This window comes from Micromonas pusilla, assembly GCF_000151265.4.
Source record: "Micromonas pusilla CCMP1545 genomic scaffold MICPUCscaffold_15, whole genome shotgun sequence".
NCBI classification, from domain to species: Eukaryota; Viridiplantae; Chlorophyta; class Mamiellophyceae; order Mamiellales; family Mamiellaceae; genus Micromonas; species Micromonas pusilla.
Window position 1 is genome coordinate 557,469 of NW_003315896.1, and position 21,333 is coordinate 578,801.

Below are 21,333 nucleotides of genomic sequence, written 5' to 3' on the forward strand. Positions count from 1 at the left end.
AAGAGGACGTGGAGATGACCGAAGACGCGAAGGATCTGCTGTGTAAAATCGGACACGAGACGAGTTTGCGGTATAGCATCCACCTCATCACCGCCGCGGCGCTCGTCGCGCACAAACGCAAGTCCGCGGAGGTGGAAGTCGAGGACATCTCGAGGGTGTACGCGCTGTTCCTGGACGTGCAGCGCAGCACGCAGTTCATGGTCGAGTACCAAGAGCAGTTCATGTTCAACGAAGTCCCGGAGGAGTGCGGCGACGAGATGGACGTGTGACGACGCGAGCGGGTGAGTGAATTGAAGCGATGAAACGGTCGAGCGGAGGACGTCGTAGATCGTTCGTTCGCGTGTTTGTTTGTGTGTCGCAGACGCGCGTGAAATAACACGCGGAGTATTCCAAAGTCTTCTCGAGTACGTACCGTGCGTTTTTACAATTTGGATTTTGGGGTCGCTAACTTATCATATCCCCCGCGCGTCGCTCGAACACGTCTCACGCCGGTGTCTCCGGCGCCTCCTTCGCGAACGCGCCCACCTCGAACACGCTCGCGCCCTCCACGATGTTAAGCTCCGACCGCGACGTGTGCTCGAGGATGAGCCCCGCGAGCGTCGCGCTCTTGACGTGCTCGACGCCCCACTCGGTGTAGACGGCTTCGTCCGCGAGGCGCGACGCCTGGAAGAATTTATCCGCGGCGACGACGTTGAGCGGCAACGCGCACGCGTGGGTCGTGTGCGGGAGCATAACGCCCGTGTTCTGGACGTTATACTCGCACAACAAACCGGTGTACAGCTCCACGTCGTCGACGGTGGCGTACATCGACGCCAGCGCGGTCGCGAGCTCGGGCTCTCTCGTCATCTCCTCGAAACTCCCCCACTTTTGTAACCCCATCTGCTCTCGAAACTCGTTGAGCGCGCACACGCCGACGGCGCGCGCGCGTTCGACCGCGGCGATCTCCGCGTCCGCGTGCCTCTGCGGGATGTTACACCGCGTCGGGAGCCCGCAGCGTCGGTTCGCCGCCGCGATGAGCGCCTCGCACGTCTTCATCCCGCCTTTGCCTTTATTATGCGCGATGGGCCCGTCCTCCGGTTCCATCGCTGCGAGTCCTCTGAACATCAGATCCAACTCCACGGATCCGTTGACGCCGAATTTCCCCGGAGCGCTCGGCTCCGCCATCGGCGGCATCGGCGGCACCTCTGGGACGTGCTGCCCGCTCGTGAGGTACGGCATGTAGTCCTTCAGGAAGATCGACCGCAGGACCGCGGCGTTGAGGTGCCGGGCGATTTGGAAAATCTTTTCATCCTCCGCCGCGGGATCCGCGCCGAGCTCCTTCGCGACGTTATCCGCCACGAAATTATGGTTCCTTCGGAGGAGCTTAAGCAGCGCCGCGACGACGGCGTCGTCGCACGCGTCCGCGGCTTTATTCCCCGCGATCGCGAGCACGCGCCCTCCCGTCTTCTCGCGAAAGGCCATCGCCTCCGCCTCGGACGCGCCGTACAGAGACTGCGGGACGGGGCGATTCATCGGTCAGTCGAAAGGCGACGCGATCGAACGTTGAAACCGAGGGGTGTGTGGGCGAAGAAACGCGCGCTCGCGCAGCACGCGCCTGCAGGTCGAGGTACGACGACTTCTCGTTTCTCGGCGCGTGCGCCTTCCCGCGGACGTCGCCGCCCAGCCCGAGCTCGTTCGCCACGAGCGTCGCGAACGCGAGCAAGACGGCGTTGACGTCGTTCGGGTGCGTCACGAACGGACTGTCCGCGCGTCGCACGTGCAGGCGCGTCACCACCTCGCGCGCTGACGGGAGCTTCGCCGACGCCTTGACGACGCGGTGCGATTTCACGCAGAGCGAAAACGGCGCGCCCGCCGCGCCCAGAAACGGCATGTTCTCGTACTGCCCGCCTCCGTCGTACGCGCGCCAGTCCCCGCCGGGCGACGGCGTGAGCGGCGCCGCGGACGCGTCGAGCCCGGCGTCGTCGCGCAGGAGCACCTCCGTGAGCGTCGACCCCGCGGACGGGTTCGGGTTGACGACGTGATCGGGCGGAAACGTCGCGCCCGCCGCCGCGACGAGCCGCGCGAGAGGCTGCGAGAGAAACGCGGTCGCCGCGGCGACCGCGTCGGGCGCGGGCGCGCCCGCCGCCGCGCCCGCGTCGCCGCCTCCCGCCGCGCCCGCGTCGCCGCCGCCTCCCGTCGCGGACGCGTCCTCCGGCCCCGCGACGAGGCCGATGCCCGCGCGCGCGAGCTTCTCGACGGTGGGCCAGTCGACGACCGCGGGCGCTTTCTTCTTAACGCTCGCCAGGATCACGGGGCCCTTGTCGCGGAGGTTCATCCCCTCGAGCTCGGAGACGAGGAGTTCTTTGTCCACCTCTTTGTCCGGGCCCGCGGGTCCGCACTTCTCGAACGCCGCCTTGACGCAGTCGATCGCCCACTCCGCGGGCGCGGGCGTCGCCGGACGGGACGCGAGGTATGAGTAAATCGCGCAGAACACCTCCGCGGTGACTCGCTCTTTGACGTCGAATTCGGAGATGAACACCTTGAGCTCCGCGGGTTTCAGCGCGAGGCCGGTGTCCGCGCCGAGGATCGCCGCGAGTTGAGGCCTGTGGGAGCGAAGCGACGGGGTCGGGAACGTCGGTCGCGGGCGGCGAGTCGAGCGCGACGCGCGAGGGCGAATTCTTCTCGACGACACGAAAACGGATCCGATGGGCGATTCGACATCCCATCCGTGGGGGGGAGGGGCGACGGATACGACGGAGACGCACCGCGTCATCGTGCCGTCTTCGTTCCCGAAGACGTTCCTCGCGACGTCTTCGAAGCAGAGCTCGAGCTCCATCCGCGAGGCCGCGAACGCCATGACGTGCGGGGTTGATACGCCGACTGATGCGCGTCGGATACTGACGAATTTCTCGGACCAGACCTTACACAGACCAGACCTGACATTGACTGAACTTGAGCTCTTTTCTGCGCCCACCATCGATCGATTTGAAACTAGACGACCGACCAATATCGGTTTCGAGAAAATCGGTTCATCGGGCGGTTGAAAGGGAGCTTTTTCTTTTTCATTTTCGTCCTCCGCCGAAGAAAACCCTCCCGCCGCGCCCTCCCGCCGGTCTCTTTGGTTTGCACGTCGTGCAACCATCTACGCACCCCTGCCTCGCTAACGCGTCGCACCCTTAAACGGCACACGGTTTAAAAGAACTGGAACCTGCAGTTCATCCTTGCGTGACTTGATCCGTTTGGTACCGCCGTTCACCACACCCTCACACCACTTCCACATCTACATCAAAGCAAATCTATCAAGATGCCTTCCGCTGCCATCCTCAAGGTCAAGCAGGCGTACAACGACCGTCTCTGCAAGCTTCTCGATGATCACGACCGAGCGTTCCTCGTCCACGCGGACAACGTCGGCTCGCGCCAGTTCATGGACATCCGCGCGGTGCGTGCGCTTCCCCTCCCTTCCCTCTCTTCCCTCCCTTTCGTTTCTTGTTTTTATTAGGGTTTTCACCCGGATCCGCGCGCGCGACGCGAACGAGGCGGCGACGCCGCGCGTCCTCGCGCGTCGTCCCCGCGCTCTCGCCGCGCGCGCGCGCCTCGGACCCGCCGTCTCTCCCCCCCCCGCCATCCTCTCTCCGCGACGAACGCGCGACTCACCGCCCGCCTCCACTCCGTCGTCCTCGTCGCATCGCGCAGGCGCTCCGCCCGGTGTCCCACATTCTCATGGGCAAGAACACGATGATGCGCAAGTGCATCCGCGAGTACTGCGAACGCAAGGGCGACGACTCCTGGAATACCCTCGCGGATAAGCTCATCGGCAACGTCGGCATCATCTTCACCACCGGCGACATGGCCGAGGTGCGCAAAACGATCGCCGAGTTCGTCGTCCCCGCGCCCGCCAAGGTGAACGCCATCGCGCCGTGCGAGGTCGTCATCCCCGCGGGCCCGACGGGCATGGAGCCGTCGCAGACGGGCTTCTTCCAGGTGCTCAACATCGCGACGAAGATCAACAAGGGCGCGATCGAGATTTTGTCCGACTTCAAGTGCGTCGAGGCTGGCGAGAAGGTTACGTCCTCGGCGGCGACGCTCCTCGGCAAGATGGGATTCACGCCGTTCACGTACGGCCTCGAGGTGCAAATGGTGTACGACAAGGGCGCCATCTTCGACGTGAAGGTTCTGGACATCTCCGACGACGACATCACGCAGATGTTCGGCGCGGGTCTCAAGAACGTCGCCGCCCTGTCGCTCGCGACCGGGTACGCGACCGTCGCCGCGGTGCCTCACGCCATCATCAACGGGTACAAGAACGTCCTCGCGATTTCCATCGCGACGGATTACACGTTCGACCTCGCGCAGAAGGTGAAGGACTACCTCGCCAACCCGGGGGCGTTCGGTGGCGGCGGCGGCGGCGGCGGCGGTGGCGGCGCCGCCGCCGCCGCGGCCAAGGCGCCCGAGCCCGAGCCCGAGGAGGAGGAGGAGGAGGAAGCCGCGTTCGACCTCTTCGACTAAACGCCGACGAAGACGAGGCGCCTTTTCTCTCCGTCTTGATAGATTCTTAGACGACGTCGAGTTTTGTTTTTTGTAATGACACGCGAGGTGGTTTGAGGGTTAAATGAAGTGCGTGTTAATAACAACGCGCGAAAGAATCATAAAGAATGTAGTCGAGGTCCGCCCGCACCCCGCGCTCCGAAGAGTCTATCATATCTCACCGGTTCACGTTGGTGATGAATTTCCCCGCGAGCACGTGCAACGTCTGACAACACGCCGCGAATATGAATAAATACAGCGCCCCCATCCATCGATCGTCGTAATCGATGTCGTACTTATCCTCCACGTACGCGAGCGTGTCGATCTGCTCGTAGTACGCCCCGCGGAACGCGGCGATGTTCGGACAGTCCCCGGCCGGGTACGCGCCCGTGCATCGTCGGCGTTCAAACTGCGGCGCGACGACGGACATGATGGCGAACGACACCGGATTGAGATAGTACGCCCACTGCCAGTACACGGGTATCTGCGGGTACGGTAAATACAAACCGCCAAAGAGGAACATGATCGGAATGATCGCGCTCGCGCCGGCTTGCGCGGTCTGAATCGTCTTACAGACGCACGCGATGAACTGGCCGAAGGAGAGGAAGCAATACGCGACGAGAACGTTGACGAGGATGTGAAAGAAGAACGATCCCGCGCTGTCCACCATGCCGACCATCCAGTACAGCGGCGTGACGGACACGAACGATATCGTCACGATCCACGGGATCTCGATCAGCGCGTGCGCGAGCGAGTACGGCACGCCGTCGTACATGTGCGACGAGCGCTCGCGGTAGGACACGGATCGCTCCCTCACGCGCACGGGCATGACGCTGTTCATGCAGATGATGCCGGTGAATATGGTGGACATGAACACCACGGCGACCATGGACTGCACGCCGCCCTCGTCCGAGGTGTCGAGGTCGTAGTAGATGGTGCCGAAGAGGATGTAGAGGACGAAGAGGACGCCGATCCGGCCGCAGTTGTACGCGACGTCTCGGAGCTGCGCTTTATGCGATCGCGCGAGAATCGTCGCGAGTTGAACGGGCATCGTGCGCGCGTACTCGGACGCGAACGAGAACATCTCGACGCCATCTTCCGCGCGGGATAACTCCGCGACGACGGCAGACGCGGCGGCGCCGGCTTTGGACGCCTTGAACGCGTCTTCGAGCGTCTTCCCGTCCTGAACTTCGCCCGTCTCTTTGGATTCCTCCCCCGCCGCCGCGGAGGAGTCGGTGCCGCCGAGAACGTCGAGCATCCAGCTCGCGGGGTTCATTCCCTTCGGGAGCTTCTTGTACCCAGTGCTCGCGAGCGACTCCATGTAGCTCACGAACGTGGACGCGTTGGAGGGGCCGAGCGGGCCGAAGTAGACCTGCCAGCCGCCGCGTTGTAACAGAAGCATGTCGTCGAACATGAGGAAAATCTCGCGGCTCGGCTGGTGAATCGTGCTGATCACCGTGCGTCCCATCTTCGCGACTTTATTCACCTCGGACATCACGATCAGCGCCGCTCTCGAGTCCAGACCGGACGTCGGCTCGTCCAGGAAAAACACCGGCGCGTTCGACACGAGCTCGACGGCGACGGTGAGGATCTTCCGCTGCCCGGGCGACAATCCGTTCGCGTCGCCGGACTTGCCGATCATTCGATCCCTCAGCGGTCGGAGCTCGAGAATATCCAGCGCCTCGGACACGAACCCGCGCCTCTGCGCGGCGGTGACCGCGTCGTCCAACCGCAGCGTCGCGGAGAACTCCAGCGCTTCGCCGACGGTCGCGAACTCGTTGTGCAGATCGTTCTGCTCGCAGTACGCCGTGAGACGAGCGAACGTCTGTTTCTCAACCTCGTTGCCGTTGAGCGTGATCGTCCCTCTCCTGTGCCCGCCCGTCTTCCGCCCGGCGATGACGTCCAGAAGCGTCGTCTTCCCGGCGCCGGACGCGCCCATGAGCGCGAGGACGCGCCCCGGGCGCGCCGCGGACGTGACGCTCTGCAGCAGCTTCTTCGTGCCGCCGCCGGCTTGTTTCGCGACGTCGACGGTGTACTCCAGGTCGCGCCACGCGATGCTCATCGGGACGAACTCGACGCTGCTCTGCTCGACGTTCACGTTCACGGCGACGTCGTCCACCGCGGCCGAGGCGGCGGCGGCGACGACGGCGGCGTCCGTCGGCTTCGGCTTCTTCTCTCGCGCCGCATCGTTCTCTTCGTCGTCCGCGGTTCCGGTCCGGGAAGACCCGACGTTTCGGGTGATGCGCACTTTTTTCAGCGCGCGGACGGCGCCGTAAAACGTCACGCAAAAAAACCCGAGGCAAAACAACGCGCCGCCCCAGAACCACGACGAGTCGTCCTCGATCGAGATCGTGTCCATGATCGCCGTGCCCATCGTCGTGCACGTGAACGCGCCGCGATCGCACAGCGTCGCGACCGCGGTGTTCTTCTCCGCGGGGTTCGCGGCGATGTACGTCGCGTATTCCACGGCGTTGGACGCGACTTTGGTGTCCTGGTAGCTGTCGCTGAGGAATTCGTTTCGGCACAGAGACCGCAACGAGTACGCGAACAGAGAGACGTAGTACATGAACTTGAGCCACCCCATCTTCGAAGGCGTGATCAAGAACCCGGCGAAGATGATGAACACCGCGATGACCGGCCCGGGGAACGTCTGCGCCGCCTCCATGTTCGGCGCCAGCAACGCGATGATGCGAAAAAATGACGCCATCGCCACGTTGGCGAGCACGAGGTTGAAGTAAAAGAACAGCCAGTTCTTGAACGCCCACACCAGACCGACCATGGGGTACATGACCAGCGCGAATACCGCCGTCTCCACGATCGCGATGGGCAAGTGCACCATCGCCCACGCGACGATGTACGACGTCGGGGGGAATAACTTCCCGTCCAGGTGTTTATACGCCACGTATTTTTGCTCCACGCTAAACGTGAGCTCGCTGAAGTTACTGAAGGAGATGTGCAGCACGCAGAAGAGCAGCATGCCTAGCTTCTCGAAGCCCTTCTCTTTGTCCAGGTCGAACCACACGCTGCCGAGAACGACGGACGTCACGAGCGCGCTGAACAGCCTGGTCATGACGAAGAGCTTATTCCGCGCCGTCACCGTCGCCTGGCGCGCCAGGACGCTCTTGAAGTGCGTCATCCGCGATCGCGGGTACGACGCGCCGTACTGCGCTCTCGCGAAGTCGGACGTCAGCGCCACGTCCGCGGGGGTCGCCGTCGTCGCGATCGACGCCTCGCGCATCGGCGACTTGGACGCCCTCCACGCGCTCTCGAGCGCGTCCGTCGTCGTCGGCGCGCTCGCGAGCGCTTTCACGTCGGCTTTGCTCCCCCTGGTGGAGTTGAAAGGCGTCAGGTGGATTTGAAAGGCATCGAGGTCGGGGATTGAAAGCGATGGCTGGGCGGAGATACACGCCGGGAAAAGTCCTTAAGAAACGGCGTTCACCACGCGAACGCGGTCGTATGGGAACCAGTGCGCACCTGGTCAGCGTCTTCGACGGGTCCGCGACGAGGTTCACGAACCAGTCCGCGACGTCCTCCTCCGCGCCCCCCTTGTGAAACCCCATCCCCGCGAAGTACTTCGTCGCGGCGTTCTTATCGCCGTGATACACCACCGCGCCCTCGCGCAGCAGCAGCAGATCGTCGAACTGGTCGAACACCTCCGGCGTGGGCTGAGGGTCGTTCCATACGAGCGAACGTCGGGGTGGGGTTCAAAGGCGTCAGAAGCGAAGTTGAAAGGCGTCGAGGGCGGTGATTGAGAGCGTGGGACCCCGGGCGGAGAGATCCGCCGGCAAAAGTCCTCAAGGATCGGCGTTCACCACACCAACGCGGTCGTATGGGGACCAGTGTATAGAACGCGCCTGAAGCAGCGCGACGACGGCGGCGCCGCCCGTCGTCCGCGCCCACGCGCGAAGCGCGGCGACGATGTTGTACGTCACCGCCGCGTCCAGACCGGTGCTTATCTCGTCCATGCACAGCACCCGCGCGTTCGTCACGAGCGCCTCCGCGACGGTGACGCGCTTCTTCTCGCCGCCGGAGACGCCGCGAACGAGGTCGTCGCCGATGATGGTGTCGAGGCACGACTCTGAGGGTCGAGGGTCCGCGCGAGGCGACGCGACGTCGGGGCGGAGTTCGAGGGCGTCAGAAGCGGAGTTGAAAGGCGTCGTGGGCGGGGAATGAACGCAAGGGATGGGCGGAGAGAGACGCCGGGAAAAGTCCTTAAGGATCGGCGTTCACCACGCGAACGGGGTCGTATGGGAACCAGTGTGAAGGAGAACGCGCCTAACGCGAGGAGGTTGGTCACCGCCTCGAGCTTGTCGTCGAAAAGTTGAGCATCCGTCGGCGGCGGCGTCGCATTGTCGTGCGAAAACTTGGTCGTCTCTCGTACGTTCAAGAACGGCAGGTGCGTGTCGAGCTGCTCCACGTACGTCGCGAGTCTGTTCGCGTCCACGGCGCGCTCGGAGAGCTCCGCGGCGGTGAGGCCGGAGTACGTTATCGCGCCGTCGACGGCGCCGTCCGGGAGCGCGTTCGCGACGGCTTTCAGCAGCGACGTCTTCCCGTGGCCCGGCGGCGCGAGCACGAGCGTCAGCGTCCCGGGCTTGAAGGCGCACTCGACGCGGCGGAGGACTCGGAACTCCTGGACCGCGTCGTCGTCGTCGTCGTCGTCGTCGTCGTCGTTCTTCTTCGCGAGTCGCGCGCCCGCCTTGGCGGCGATCGCTTTGAAAGGCGCCATCGCGACGGCCGCGAACGCCTCCGGCACCGTGACGATCTTGCGCTCGACCGTCTTCTTGGGCAGTCGGAGCGTGTACGAGAAGTCGCACTTGACCTCGACGGTCGGGACCGCGCCGTTCGCCGCCTTCTCGCGCTTGAGGACGTTGACGTACGTGGACAGGCGGTCCATCGTGATGGAGCGCGTCAGTGTCTTCTTCTTCTTCGAGACGGGACCTTTTTCGTCGGCGGTCGATGACGTCGTCGGAGGCGCGCCGGCGACGCCGCCGCCGTCCGCGGCGGCCTTCTCCGCCGCGGCCTCGCGCTCGACGAACGACTTGAACGTCGTCGTGTCCCCGAGATTCGACATCGCTCCCGAGCGCGTCGCGCCGCCCCGCGCCGCGCGTTGAAGTGACGCCGTCGTCGTTCGGAAAACCGAACCGCGGCGGCCGCCACGCGTCCGTTTCTCGTGCGGCATGCGGTGACGATGACATGACACACACGCGCGAGAGATGCTTTCGCCTTAAAGATTCATCGCACCGCGTCGTCCTTTCAACGCGCGCGTTCACCGGCAATTTTTCACCCACGCGCGCCGATCAAATTTCTGCTCGTCTGCTCGAATGTCATGTCGTTGCACTCGTGACTTCGTCCGTCTGTCGGCCATTTGCCATTCTCGTCAACACCGCTTCCTCCGCGCGCTGTCGGCCGCCCGCGCGATGGAGGAGGGTCTCGCGTCGTCGTCGTCGTCGGAGGATGACGCGGACGAGCCGCCGCCGCGCGCGGAGGAGAATCTCCCGCCGCTGTTCCACGAGGCCGCGGGCCCGCCGCCGGAGGAAGAGACCCCGATCACAGAGCGCCCGAACCCGGCGACGGACTTCATCGACGCGCAGGCGACGACCGCGGACCTCGCGAGGCTCCTGACGCAGTGCGACCGCGAGATGTACGGCATGCCGACGGGAGACGTCCTCGGGCACGCGGGCTTGGGCAGCGCGCACTTCGCGCGGATGTTCGGCCAGCTCACGGACCAGATCGTCGAGTACGTCCGTCTGAATCAACAGGGCGCCACGATCGAGGCGACGACGCCGGGGAAGTGGCGACCGCGCGCGGTCGTCTTCATCGTCGGCTGCGGCACGAGCGGGCGCCTCGCGTTCCAAGCGTCGCGCGCGGGGAACGCGGCGCTGAAGGCGCGCGGGCACGCGCCGATGTTCAGGCACGTCGTCGCGGGCGGCGACGCCGCGTTGTTTCAGTGCGTCGAATCCGCGGAGGACGACGGCGCGCGCGCGAGAGACGATTACGACGCCGCTTTGGCCGCGGCGGGCGGCGACGCGATCACCGACGCGTTCATGATTGGCATCTCCGCGGGGCTCAGCGCGCGGTACGTCGCGGAGATGCTGAACCGGGCATTTGACGACCCGAAGCACCGGTTCGCGGTTGCGTTTCTGGGGTTCAACCCGAGCAATCAGGCGCGTGAACGTGCAATGTTTCACCCGCCATCGCCCCGGTTTCAACGTCGCGTCGATCGCGCCCCCTTTCAATACTGTACTGTAACTGACCGATGCCCTTTTCTCGCGCGGATCGGATGCTGCGCTCGCATCAGGCGACGCTGCTCCCCGGCGTCGCCCCCGTCGACCCGACGGACTGGATGATGGGGAAGGACCGCCCCGAGGACGTGTACGGCCCCAAACCGATCCGCCCGGCGTCGTTCCGCGAGGTGGTGTGGCGGTTCGAGCTCGACATCGGCGGGCAGTACTGCGGCGTCGGCGACGACGACGACGAGAGCACGCAGACGATGCGGTACCGACGACGGCTCGCGTTGAACCCGGTGCTCGGTCCGGAGGCGGTGACGGGAAGCAGTCGACTGAAGGGCGGCAGCGCGACGAAGGTGATCCTCGACGCGTCGATCCACGCGGCGATCGCGCTCGCGTGCGACGTGAAGACGACGGAGGAGATTGGGTTTCCGATCCGGGCGACGCGCGGCGCGACGGCGTTGACGAGGGACTGCGTTTGCGTCGCGTCGAGGGCGACGCGCGCGGTGTCGCAGGCAGCGCAGGACGACGACTCGCCGCTGTCTCAGGCGCGTCGCGTGTGTTTTATGCCCGGCTGGTCTCTTCGCGCGGCGCGCGCCGTTCCTTGAGGAGGACTTTCTCTTCCGGCGCTTCTCTCCGCCCACAACCTCTCGCTCACGATTCCGACCCACCTCGACGCCTTTCAACTCCGACTGACTGACGCCTTTGAACCCCACCCCGACGTCGCTTCGCGCGGAACGACTCTCAGCTCATCGACGCCGCCGCGGACGCGCTGCGCGCGAAAGCGGGGGTGCACTACCTCGCCAGCGACAGCGTTGGCGTCGGGTTGACGTGCGCGATCGACGCGTCGGAGCAAGAGCCCACCTTTGGCGCGAAAAAGACGGACGTGCGCGCGTACGTGAGAGGCGGGTGGCAGGTGGTCACCGGGTCGATGCGAGTCCCGGCCGGGGTGGACGCGGACTTGGACGTGTCGGAGTCGCCGGGGTTTCGAGCCGCCGCGGGGTCGTTCGGCGCGGACGATTTGATCGTGGTGTTCGTCACGGGCGGCGAAGACTCGGCGTCGAAACGTTCGTCGGATTCGGACGCGCGCGACGGCGACGGCGACGGCGACGGCGGGTCGTCTTCGACGTCTTCTTCTTCGATCGTCGACGTCGTCGCGGACGTCGTCGCGGAGAAAGGCTGCCGCGTCGCCGTCGTCGCCGTCGGCGTGAAAGGCCACGACGACGCGATCGCGCGCGCGGAGACGATCCGCGCGACGTTCGCCGCCGCCGCGGAGACGGCGCACCGGACGCGCCGCGCCGCCGAGCGCGCGACGCTCGCAACGTGCGCGATCGAGATCGACCCCGCGCTCGGGCCCGAGCTCGGGTGCTACGAGGAACAGTCGCAGATCCTATCGTTCGCGCCTCGAGCGGTCGAGCTCGCGGTCAAGCACGTCGCGAACGCGGTCTCGACCGGCGCGCACGTGTTGATTGGCAAGACGTTTGGCAACCGGATGATCGACCTCCGCGTGAGCAACGCGAAGCTGTTTCGCCGCGCCGCGCGGTTGATCGAGGATTTGACCGGGGTCAGCGACGTGGACGCGCGCGTCGCGCTGTCGCGCGCGATCCACGGCGATCCCGCGCCGGCGGTGGACGACGCCGCGCTGGACGCGCACGTGCGCGTCGCGACGGGGATGCGTCGCGTCGTCCCGGCGGCGACGTTGTTGGCGACGGGAGCGCCGTGGAAGGACGTCGTCGACGCGCGCGTCGCGGTGGCCTCGGGGGAGAGCGTGCGGGTGATCTTGACGCGAGCCGGGTTCGGCGGGAAGGGCGGTGGCGGGGAGGGCGGCGCGAGTGCGAGCAAGAGGGCGAAGACGACGGACGCGGCGGCGACGTCCAAGGGCGCGGCGTACCAGTTTGCGTTTTAGTCGTCCCGTTTCGTCCGTCTTAAATATTCTAGTAGTCTCTCGTCGGAGGCATTCGAAGGTCTCGTTCCTCCTTCCCTTCCTCCGTCGTCGTCACAAGATGTTCAACTGCGGGTAATCCCGCAGGAGCTCGTCCTCCGTGAGCGTGTCCCCCTCCTCCTGCGGCGTCCACAGCACCTCCACGGCTTGCAACGCGTCGACTCTGATCGCGCCCAACCGTTTCAACGCCGTCCGCAACGCCGCGCTGTCCACAATCTCCGGCAGCTTCACGTTCCCGTCCGCGGCGGCGATGATCGTCACGAGGATGTACTCGTTGATGTTCTGCTCGTCGCCGCCCGCGGCCGCGGACGACGAAACGGCTCGTTTCCGTGCGTTCACGTTCACGAGCGTCTCCTCCGCGAACTTTCCGCGCTCGTCCATGGAGAACTCGTTAAACGCGTCCTCCGCCGCCTCCGGGCCCTTCACCACCGCGCACTCCGCGTGTCCGTACACGCAGTACTCCGGGTTCCGCAGCAGCGCGAGTACGGTCTCCTCGAGGACGTAGTGCAGACCCTCCGGCGACGACGTGTCCGCCTTCTCCGCGATGTCTTCCAAGTCCAGCTGCAGCGACCGCGCCAGCCCGAGGAGCCCGATCTGAATCTTCACCACCCCGATCGCGTCGCCGCCGAGCTGAATGCCGCTCGCGGCGCCGTTGAACATGTTCTTCATCGCGTCGATGAACGCGAACGCGACGAGCGAGAGCAGCGCGACCGCGATCAGGCCGCCGCCGCCGCCGCCGTAGAAGAAAAAAGGCATCCCGTATCCCACGCCGAACGGCACGATCACGCTTCGCGTCGAGAGGCCAGCAGAGGCGTAGCCGGCGCCGGCGCCGATCGCGCCCGCGCCGCCGGCGGCGGCGACGCTCGGCGCCGATCGCGCCGCGCCGCTCGAGTAGCTCGAGTAGCTCCGCGACGGCGCAGCGGCGCGGAAGGAGCCGCCGCCCATGCGCCCTCCCGATCGCGCGGCGAGCGCGTCCAGCGGGAAGGCGAGCGTCGTCGCGGCGATCAACAGCGCGCACGCGGGCGCCTTGCACCTCTCGATCAGCGCGTTCCACCACGGCGCGCTCCTCTGCTGCGCCTTCTCCGAGGAGGAGGAGGAGGAGGAGGAGGAGGAGGACGCGCCGCGGCTCTCGTTTTCGGAAGAGAACGACGACGCGGACGCGACGGCGGTCGCGCGAGGACGACGCGCGGAAGATCTCGCGATATATCGCGCGACGGAAGATCTCGTCGCGATCTGACGACGCGCGGGGCGGACCGCCGCGGGGACGCGGGCGACGGCGCGGCCGCCGCGCGCGGCGGCGGCCCGCGGCCGGAGCGTGGGCGCAGCGTTCGCCGCGACGAGCGAGAGCATCGAACGTGTCACCAAGAGACGCGCGCGTTCGAGTGCGCTCGCCCGCCCGCGCCCCCGAGAGGTCAGGTGGCTTCCTCGCCAGGTGGCGTCAGCACTGCATCAGATTCGCTCGAAAAAAAGTTCCGCCGTCGTATCCTTCCATCCCGCGACGTTACTCCGTCGCGCGCTCGACGCGCGCCGGCATGGGTCGATCCCCGCCCGCGCCGGACGCGCTCGAGATGTCCCCGCCGGCGAAACGATCCCGCCGAAGCGGCGGCGGCGGCGGCGGCGAAGGCGGCGGCGAAGGCGGCGGCCCATCGGGGAAAGCCATCCTCCCGGCGGCGACGACGACGACCGCGACGCCGGCGCCGGCGGATTACACCCTCGCGCTGGTGTACAACGTCGGCCTCGCGGACATGATCCTCTCCACCGCGAGCAGCGCGGGGATCACGGAGAGCGACGCGTGCGAGAGGCTCTGCGCGTCGTTCGCGCGGCCGAAGTTCAGCAACCAGGTGCGCTCCCCCGCGTCGTCGCGTCCGCTCCCGAACAATCCGTGATGAGTGGCCCGTCCCCGTCCCCGTCCCCGTCCCCGTCCCCGTCCCCGTCCCCGTCCCCACCCCGACCGACTCTGACCTCCTTCCTCCTTCCCCGACGGACCGATCGTATCGTCGCAGAAAAAAGTCGCCGAAGCCTTGGAGGCGTCCTTAGACGCGTCGCGCGAGACCCCCACGGTCGTGCCGTGGCCCAGGGACGACGTCGGGATGAGGGACGGCGGACTGCCGCTCGGGTTTCGCCCGCGGCGTCCGGCGACGCCCGCCGCCGTCGCCGCCGCGGAGTACCACTGGCACGAACTTCGCGGCGAGATGATGGAACGTGATGCGGGGGAAGATGGAACGTCAACCGACGCGGACGCCGCCGCCATCGCGGAGGTGTACTTCCCGCTCCTCGCCGCGGTGCTCCCGGAGTGGCTGCGCGGGTTCGCGATCGACGAGACGCCGCGACCGGGAGAACGACGACGGGACGCGACGCCGATGCGCCGCGAGAAGTCGTTCAGCGAGCTCAGGAAAGCCGCCGCGCTCGCGGTGTCCGCGGCCGCGAAGGCGGCGAACCTCGCCGGGACGGACGTCTCCACCGCGGTCTCCGCCGCGGTCGCGGAATACACCGCGGGTCTCCGACCGACGCCCGCGAACTCCCCGCTGGGGAATTCGAACGCCGCCGGAATCGCCGCGACCGCCGTCCCCGTCGTCCGTCGCGTCGTCTTCCTCGTCAGCGGCTTCGGCGCACCGCGCGACGCGACGCACGCGCCGGACGATAACAGCACCGCCGCGACCGCGCGTCTGATGAAACGCTTCATCGAGGCGTCGTACCCGAACGTCGCGGTCAAGCTCGTGCACGGCGGTCAAGACGCGTTTCGATACGCCGCGAACGGTGCGTTCTTTACACTGGTTCCCATACGACCGCGTTGGCGAGGTGGACGCCGATCCTTAAGGACTTTCCCCGGCGCGTCTCTCCGCCCATCACACCTCGCTTTCAATCCCCGTCCTCGACGCCTTTCAACTCCAACTGACGCCTATGAACTCCACCCCGACATCGCTTCGTATGCCTAAACCCGGGAAGTCGGGTTCGTGAACCGGACGCTTCGGCCGCTCGTAGAGCGCGAGCGCGACGCCGTCGCCAAGACGCACGGCGAGGCGTGGCCCCGGCGGTTCAAGCTCACGATCGCGCTGTGCGACGGCACGCCCGCGAGGCTGCAGGCGCTCATGGCGTCGTTCCGCGACATGTCGCCGTTCTTGCTGCACGCGTGGCAGCCGAAGCGGTTCTGGCATCGAGGCGTTCTGAAGCCGAGCGACGTCGACATTCAGCGGTGGGAACGCGCGGAGGCGACGCCGCCGATGAAGGCGGACGAGGCATCCCTCGTCGCGCACTTCGGCGGCGGCGGCGAGGGCGACGAAGTGACGACGACGCGACCGACGCGCGGCGAAGACGAAGAAGGCGAAGAGAACGACGGCGCGATCATATCGCGCATGGTGGACGAGATGAAGAAACACCGAGACGCGTACGTCGCGGCGGCGTCTGAGAAGACCAACGAGCTCGGCGCGTTCTGGTTGCGGAAGACGCGGAAGCCCGTACTCGCGGTGCTGTGCGTGCGCAAGAAGGGGAAGACGGGGCGGGGACACGAGTTTTACAGGGGCGTGAACTTGGAGGTGTCGATGCCGACCGGGTCGCTGTGTTCGGAGCGAAACGTCATCGGCACCGCGTTGGCGTGCGATCCGACGCTGCGCCGCGCGGACCTGTTCGGCGTCGCGGTGTTATCCCTGAAGAAGACGGGCGGGGAGGGTTCCGGCTCCGGGAACGCTCAAAAGGGGGGCGTTATTAATGGTGGAGTTAGAGACGGCGGCACCGCGCCGCCGACGCCGGTGCCGGGTTCGTCGTTCGCGGGAGGCGCGTCGAGGAACGCGAGCTACGCGAATGACCTCTCCGGGTTGGGGTCGGGGCCGACGTGTCGGCCCGTCGCGGAGGACGACTTGAACCCGTTGCATCCGTGCGGCGCGTGCAAGGAGTGGCTGTACAAGATCGCGGAGGTGAACCCGGGGTTTAAGGTGGTGATGTTCACGGACGCGAGCTGCGAGGAAGTCTTCGTGAAGACCGTGGGGCAGTGTTAGGCGACGGCGGCTGAGTCGTTGAAGAACTGAACATCTGACTGTACACGTGTAGTGTATAATAGGTTCTCAAAACATTTTTACAACACCTACAACACCTACCTTCGAAGGTACAAAACACTTTTACACAGGGGACACAGCTCTGGGCGCGCGCGGCACGCTCATCGAGGCTCGTACACGTCCGGGAACTGCTTCCGCGTGCACATCGAACCCGACGCGTTCCTCGGCGGCGGCGTCCAGCCCGCCTCCGGCGCCTCCTCGAGCTCCACGGTTGCGTCCAGCGCGTTCCAATACGCCTCGTTCGGCGTCCCGGAGCAGCTCTTGTGACACAACGACTCGTCGTCGCTTCTGTCCGCGAACGTCTCGAGCAGAAGACGAATCGACGCGGCGGCTCGCGGAGAGAAAGGGTATCCTTTCCCGCCGTCCTCGAACGTCTTTCCTTTAAACACCGGCGCGGAGGCGTAGTCGAAGTCGTTCTTGTACCGACACACGCCGATCCAGCGGTACGACGGCGACTTCTCGAACGCTCGTCCGAACCCCGAACACTGCGTCGTAAAGCACCCGAGCTGGTGCGCGGAGTGTCGCATGACCTGCGTCATGTGCCCAACCTTCCATCCGTTGCCGATGTTCGACGAGAGCGCGCCCATATGCATCGGGTCCGAGCCGAAGTAGTGTTTCCACGAGTCCGCGGTCAGCGGCGCGACGTAGTCGTCCCGCAGCGTGCATCGCGCGCCATTCGGGCCGTAGTTGTAGTACTCGAGCTCGCGGTACCACCCCTCCGTGAACGTGGACGCCATCTGCGCGTTCGTTCGCCCCGCGAGCATCGTCTGGTGCGCGAAAGAGTATAAATTTTCTCCCTCGTTCAGTCGCGAGAGGAGCGGAATGTCGTGGTCGGTGATGCCGCTCTCGCACAGGGTCTCCGCGTACTCGCGCGCGTGCTTCGCCAACGTCGCGTTCCAGGTGAGATATCTCAACCCCGCCGCGGCTCGGAAGTCGTTGTGCATGTTCAGCGCGACCGCGTCCTCGGGGGCGAGACCGGCGTCCAATCCGGGCGGGACTTTCGTCCTGCGGCCGTTCAGGGGCTCGAACGACGGCGCGCTCGCGTCCGATGCCGCGCCTTCTGTCTTCGTGAAGACGCAGTGGCCGTTCGGGAACTCGTCGCGCTTGCAATTCGAGCCACGGTACAGCTGCCACTCGTCGAGGGTCATTTTCATGTAGTCCATGGGCGGCGCGTTCGAGCCCTCGAGCGCCTCCCGCACGTGATGCTCGAGCCAGTAATTCGACGCGACCTCGTTCACGAAACCCGTGGGGTTGTAGTCGTGGTGCGAGTTCCCGTCGTTCAGCTTGACCGCCATCTTAAATCCCTCCGTCGCGAGGTGTTCGTAGTACTGCGAGAAGTATATCTCGAACTCGACGATCGTGGACACGCTCGGGCCGCCGAAGCTCAACGCCGTGGTCGTGTCGACGCTCGCCGAATTCACCGAGCCCTTCGCGGGGACGCACTCGACGTACACGTCAGCGAGAGTGGCGTACGTGCGCTTGATCTTCCCTTTGTTCCAGCGATCGAACGACGACACGAGCTTCGCGAGCGCGGTCCGAAGGCCGCCCGAGATCGCGTCGCAGGTTTGCAGGTCCACGCCGTTCCCGAGCCGCGCGCGTCCTTTGATCAGCCGGTTCTTCGGCTTGTGCGAAAACACCGGGTTCATCGCTTCGTATTTGGAGTAGGGCGCGGCGGCGGTCAGGTTCGGGGGGACGATGTTGAACGAAAACGACACCGCGTTCGCGCAGCAGTCGTTCGCGTTATTCTCCGTGTAGTTCCCGGAGTATTCGTCGTGGTCGGAGAAGTGGTGGTCGAGCCCGCCGCCGAACCGCGCGTCGAACCCGGGGAGCGCGGACGCGGACATCGGACCCGCGATGGAGCATTTCCCCGCCTTGTTCGCGTCTCTTCCTCCGGGGGAGTCGTAGCCGTAATACGCCACCGCGGTCCACGTGCTCGGACCTTCGTCGATGCCGTCGACGTGGAGGCATCCGTAGCGATCGTTGCCGTTCTTGCCGCCGCCGCAGATGCCAATCTGATGCACCACGGTCGTCTCCGCGGTGGCGATGACGTACCCGCTCAGGGGAACGCAATCGTTCGGGTTACACGGCGAGCACGGCAGGCGAATCGTTCGCCGCTCGCCGATCGTGATGTTGATGATGTCGTCGTTGTACGGCACCGCGCAGGACGTGAGCTTGTCCGGCGTGTTCGGATTCCCGCGTTTCTTTTCGAAACCGGTCGTGTTGATGAGGCAGCAGTCCAACATGTCGTCGTGGCACATCGAGTTGTTAAACAGATTCGCGTTGGATCCCATCGCGAGCCAGTCTTGAAACGTCTTCGCTTTTCCCTTCAAGACGCGAACCGCGCCGTTGGAAGCGTCGCCGTCGTTATCCAGGGTCTCCCCCGTCCATTTCGCGGCGAGGACGTCGTTGCCGTATTTCTCATCGAATTCCTTCCCCGTGCAAAACGGCGAGAACCCGCCTTCACACGTCTGCGACGAATGCGCGTGCGGCGCCGCGGGCTCGGACTTTGGTTCCATCGCGGCGGCATCGAAGTCCGAGCCGGAGGATATGTCCTCGGCGAGCGCCTCCGTCGCTTTCGCGGCGGGGGCGACGGGAGCGGAAGCGTCGGACGCGTCAGACGACGCCGCGTCCGCGTCGGAAGGCGTCGCGGTCGCCTCCTCCTCCTCGAGCTCCGCCTCCCCCTCAGGAGCGGCGGGTGGCGCTGGCGCAACCTCGGGAGCGGCGGTGGGCGCTGCGGCCGGCGTCGGCGCAGCCTCGAAAGCGGCGGCCGGCGTCTGCGCAGCCTCGGGGGAAGCGGCGGCCGGCGTCTGCGCAGCCTCGGGGGAAGCGGCGGCCGGCGTCTGCGCAACCTCGGGGGAAGCAGCCGGCGTCGGCGCCGGCGTCGCCTTCTCCGCCTCCGCCGCCTTCTCCGCCTCCGCCGCCTCTTTCGCCTTCATCGCTTTCTTCACGAAGTACTTCGCTCGGTTCAACCCGGTCGACTTCGCCGCGGCCGCGCGCGCCGAGAAGAACGCCTTTCTCGCAGCGATGAACGTCGATCTCGCATCCATCCACGTCTCGTGCTTCGCTTTCCCGTCCATCTTCGCGGCGCGCATCGCCTTGTACGCGCTCGCTTTTTCCGGCGAGGGCGTCCGCGGGAAGGCCTTAAACGACTTCGTCGCGTTCGCGGTGATCGCGCGCGCGCGCATGAACGCCTTGCGCTTGCTCATGACGTCGCTCCGCGCGTCCAGAAACGCCGTCTTAGGGGACGAGATCGCGGCTTGAAACCGTCGCGTCGCCTGCGCCACTTCCGCGCGTCTCGTCGCGATCTCGTCGTCGAGCGCGGAGGTGGCGGCGGCGGCGCCGAGGCGCGCGAAATAGTGTGGGCGGAGCGCGTCGTCGTCCGCGGGGCCCGCGTGCGAGACCTCGTTGTCGCGGAGGATCCTCGTCTTGGGGGCCGTGATCGACGTCGAATCCGCCCCGAGCGACGCGGAAGCCGCGCGCGTCGAGCGCGTGGACGCCTCGATGCCGAGAGTCGCGACGAGCGCGATCGCGACGAACGCAAGCATGGTCGTCCATCGTCTCGTCGGCCGCGCGGGGAGGTCGACCTCCCCGCGGAGAAGAGGCGTGCGCTCGAGCGCGGAGTCGCGCATGCGCATGTCGATTGTGTGTGAAAAGGCGCAGTGTAACCTCCCCGGATACGCATTTGATACGCATCGGCCCCTCTCGTAAGGTTATGGGCGAACAGTAACGTTGCGAGTACAGTATCATACGTACCCTAATGCCGCCCGTCGACGAGCGATCAGAACGTAATCGTCGCGTCGCGCGCGCGTCGCGCACTCGTCCGACGCGCGGCGATGGGCCTCACCGCGTCTTCGCTGAACCTCACGCAGTACGACGTCGAGGAGGTTCAAGAGCACTGCGGCGGGCGGTTCAACCATCGCGAGATCCAATGCCTGTATAAGCGCTTCCGCGCGCTCGACAAGCGGCACAAGGGATACGTCTCCGAGGACGAGCTCCTGTCCATCCCCGAGCTCGCGATATCCCCGCTCGCGTCTCGAGTCGTGCAGGTGTTTCAAAACTTGAACTTCAAAGACTTCGTGCTCATGCTCGCCGCGTTCAGCGACCGCGCGAGCCGCGAGGAGAAGCTCGAGTTCATGTTCAGGGTGCGCGTCGGACCCCTCGTCGCGATTCCGATCTCTTCTCATTTCATCTCAATTCATCTCATTTCATCTCGTCCGTCCGTCCGTCGTCCTCCTCCGTCCGTCGCCTGACGCGTCGTCCGTCCGCCCACCCGCTCCGTCTCCGTCTCCAGGTCTACGACGTCGACCGCGACGGGTTCATAAGCCTGAGCGACCTGGAGACGATCGTGAAGCACCTCGTCGGGTCGTCGCTGAACGAGGAGCAGGTGGCGCTGTTGATCACGCGCGCGATGGGGGAGCTCGCGGAGCGACGAAAGCGCGATAAGCGATTTCGCGACGGGGACGGGAACGCGGGGTCGGGAGGGATCACGTTCGGGGAGTTCCAGGTCATCTTAGAGGGCGCGGAGAAGCTCCCGAACGTCGTCGTCCCGGTCGGGTTCGACTGAGACGCGTCGTCCGCGCGGAGAAGACGCGCCCGCGGAGGGCGCCGTAGC

General features: G+C 65.8%; 8 protein-coding genes across 8 annotated transcripts; 4 read left to right on the plus strand and 4 right to left on the minus strand.

The window, feature by feature from the left end:
• Positions 1 to 1,408: 1,408 nt before the first annotated feature.
• On the minus strand, positions 1,409 to 3,121 carry MICPUCDRAFT_65910 (uncharacterized protein; the record flags this gene model as incomplete). Its single annotated transcript, XM_003063810.1, has 2 exons — positions 1,409 to 2,582; positions 2,745 to 3,121. The coding sequence occupies 2 exons, from the start codon at positions 3,119 to 3,121 to the stop codon at positions 1,409 to 1,411; spliced, it is 1,551 nt and encodes a 516-aa protein (XP_003063856.1).
• On the plus strand, positions 3,104 to 5,316 carry MICPUCDRAFT_48999 (uncharacterized protein). Its single transcript, XM_003063650.1, has 2 exons — positions 3,104 to 3,418; positions 3,673 to 5,316. Exons 1-2 carry the CDS (start codon positions 3,284 to 3,286, stop codon positions 4,483 to 4,485), a joined length of 948 nt encoding a protein of 315 aa, XP_003063696.1. The 5' UTR covers positions 3,104 to 3,283; the 3' UTR covers positions 4,486 to 5,316.
• A 732-nt stretch (positions 5,317 to 6,048) lies between these two features.
• On the minus strand, positions 6,049 to 7,812 carry MICPUCDRAFT_65914 (ATP-binding cassette superfamily; the record flags this gene model as incomplete). The annotated part of the gene is made up of 1 exon (XM_003063811.1): positions 6,049 to 7,812. A coding segment is annotated over exon 1 (1,693 nt), but the record flags the coding sequence as incomplete, so codon positions are not given.
• Positions 7,813 to 9,920: 2,108 nt separating this feature from the next.
• Positions 9,921 to 12,636, plus strand: MICPUCDRAFT_53602 (uncharacterized protein; the record flags this gene model as incomplete). Its single annotated transcript, XM_003063651.1, has 3 exons — positions 9,921 to 10,718; positions 10,802 to 11,287; positions 11,479 to 12,636. 3 exons carry the CDS (start codon positions 9,921 to 9,923, stop codon positions 12,634 to 12,636), a joined length of 2,442 nt encoding a protein of 813 aa, XP_003063697.1.
• Positions 12,637 to 12,726: 90 nt separating this feature from the next.
• On the minus strand, positions 12,727 to 13,272 carry MICPUCDRAFT_5779 (uncharacterized protein; the record flags this gene model as incomplete). Its single annotated transcript, XM_003063812.2, has 1 exon — positions 12,727 to 13,272. A coding segment is annotated over one exon (546 nt), but the record flags the coding sequence as incomplete, so codon positions are not given.
• A 932-nt stretch (positions 13,273 to 14,204) lies between these two features.
• Positions 14,205 to 16,664, plus strand: MICPUCDRAFT_53604 (uncharacterized protein; the record flags this gene model as incomplete). The annotated part of the gene is made up of 3 exons (XM_003063652.1): positions 14,205 to 14,513; positions 14,676 to 15,429; positions 15,619 to 16,664. 3 exons carry the CDS (start codon positions 14,205 to 14,207, stop codon positions 16,662 to 16,664), a joined length of 2,109 nt encoding a protein of 702 aa, XP_003063698.1.
• A 53-nt stretch (positions 16,665 to 16,717) lies between these two features.
• On the minus strand, positions 16,718 to 20,356 carry MICPUCDRAFT_49003 (uncharacterized protein; the record flags this gene model as incomplete). Its single annotated transcript, XM_003063813.1, has 1 exon — positions 16,718 to 20,356. One exon carries the CDS (start codon positions 20,354 to 20,356, stop codon positions 16,823 to 16,825), a length of 3,534 nt encoding a protein of 1,177 aa, XP_003063859.1. The 3' UTR covers positions 16,718 to 16,822.
• A 198-nt stretch (positions 20,357 to 20,554) lies between these two features.
• Positions 20,555 to 21,285, plus strand: MICPUCDRAFT_22841 (uncharacterized protein; the record flags this gene model as incomplete). The annotated part of the gene is made up of 2 exons (XM_003063653.1): positions 20,555 to 20,863; positions 21,013 to 21,285. The coding sequence occupies 2 exons, from the start codon at positions 20,555 to 20,557 to the stop codon at positions 21,283 to 21,285; spliced, it is 582 nt and encodes a 193-aa protein (XP_003063699.1).
• Between the last annotated feature and the right edge of the window lie 48 nt (positions 21,286 to 21,333).

Bases quoted from the DNA above. Each gene is read 5' to 3' on its own strand.
- MICPUCDRAFT_48999 (XM_003063650.1), top strand. From the start codon at position 3,284: ATGCCTTCCGCTGCCATCCTCAAGGTCAAGCAGGCGTACAACGACCGT. The intron at 3,419-3,672 runs GTGCGTGCGCTT...CGCATCGCGCAG, and splicing joins AGTTCATGGACATCCGCGCG to GCGCTCCGCCCGGTGTCCCA.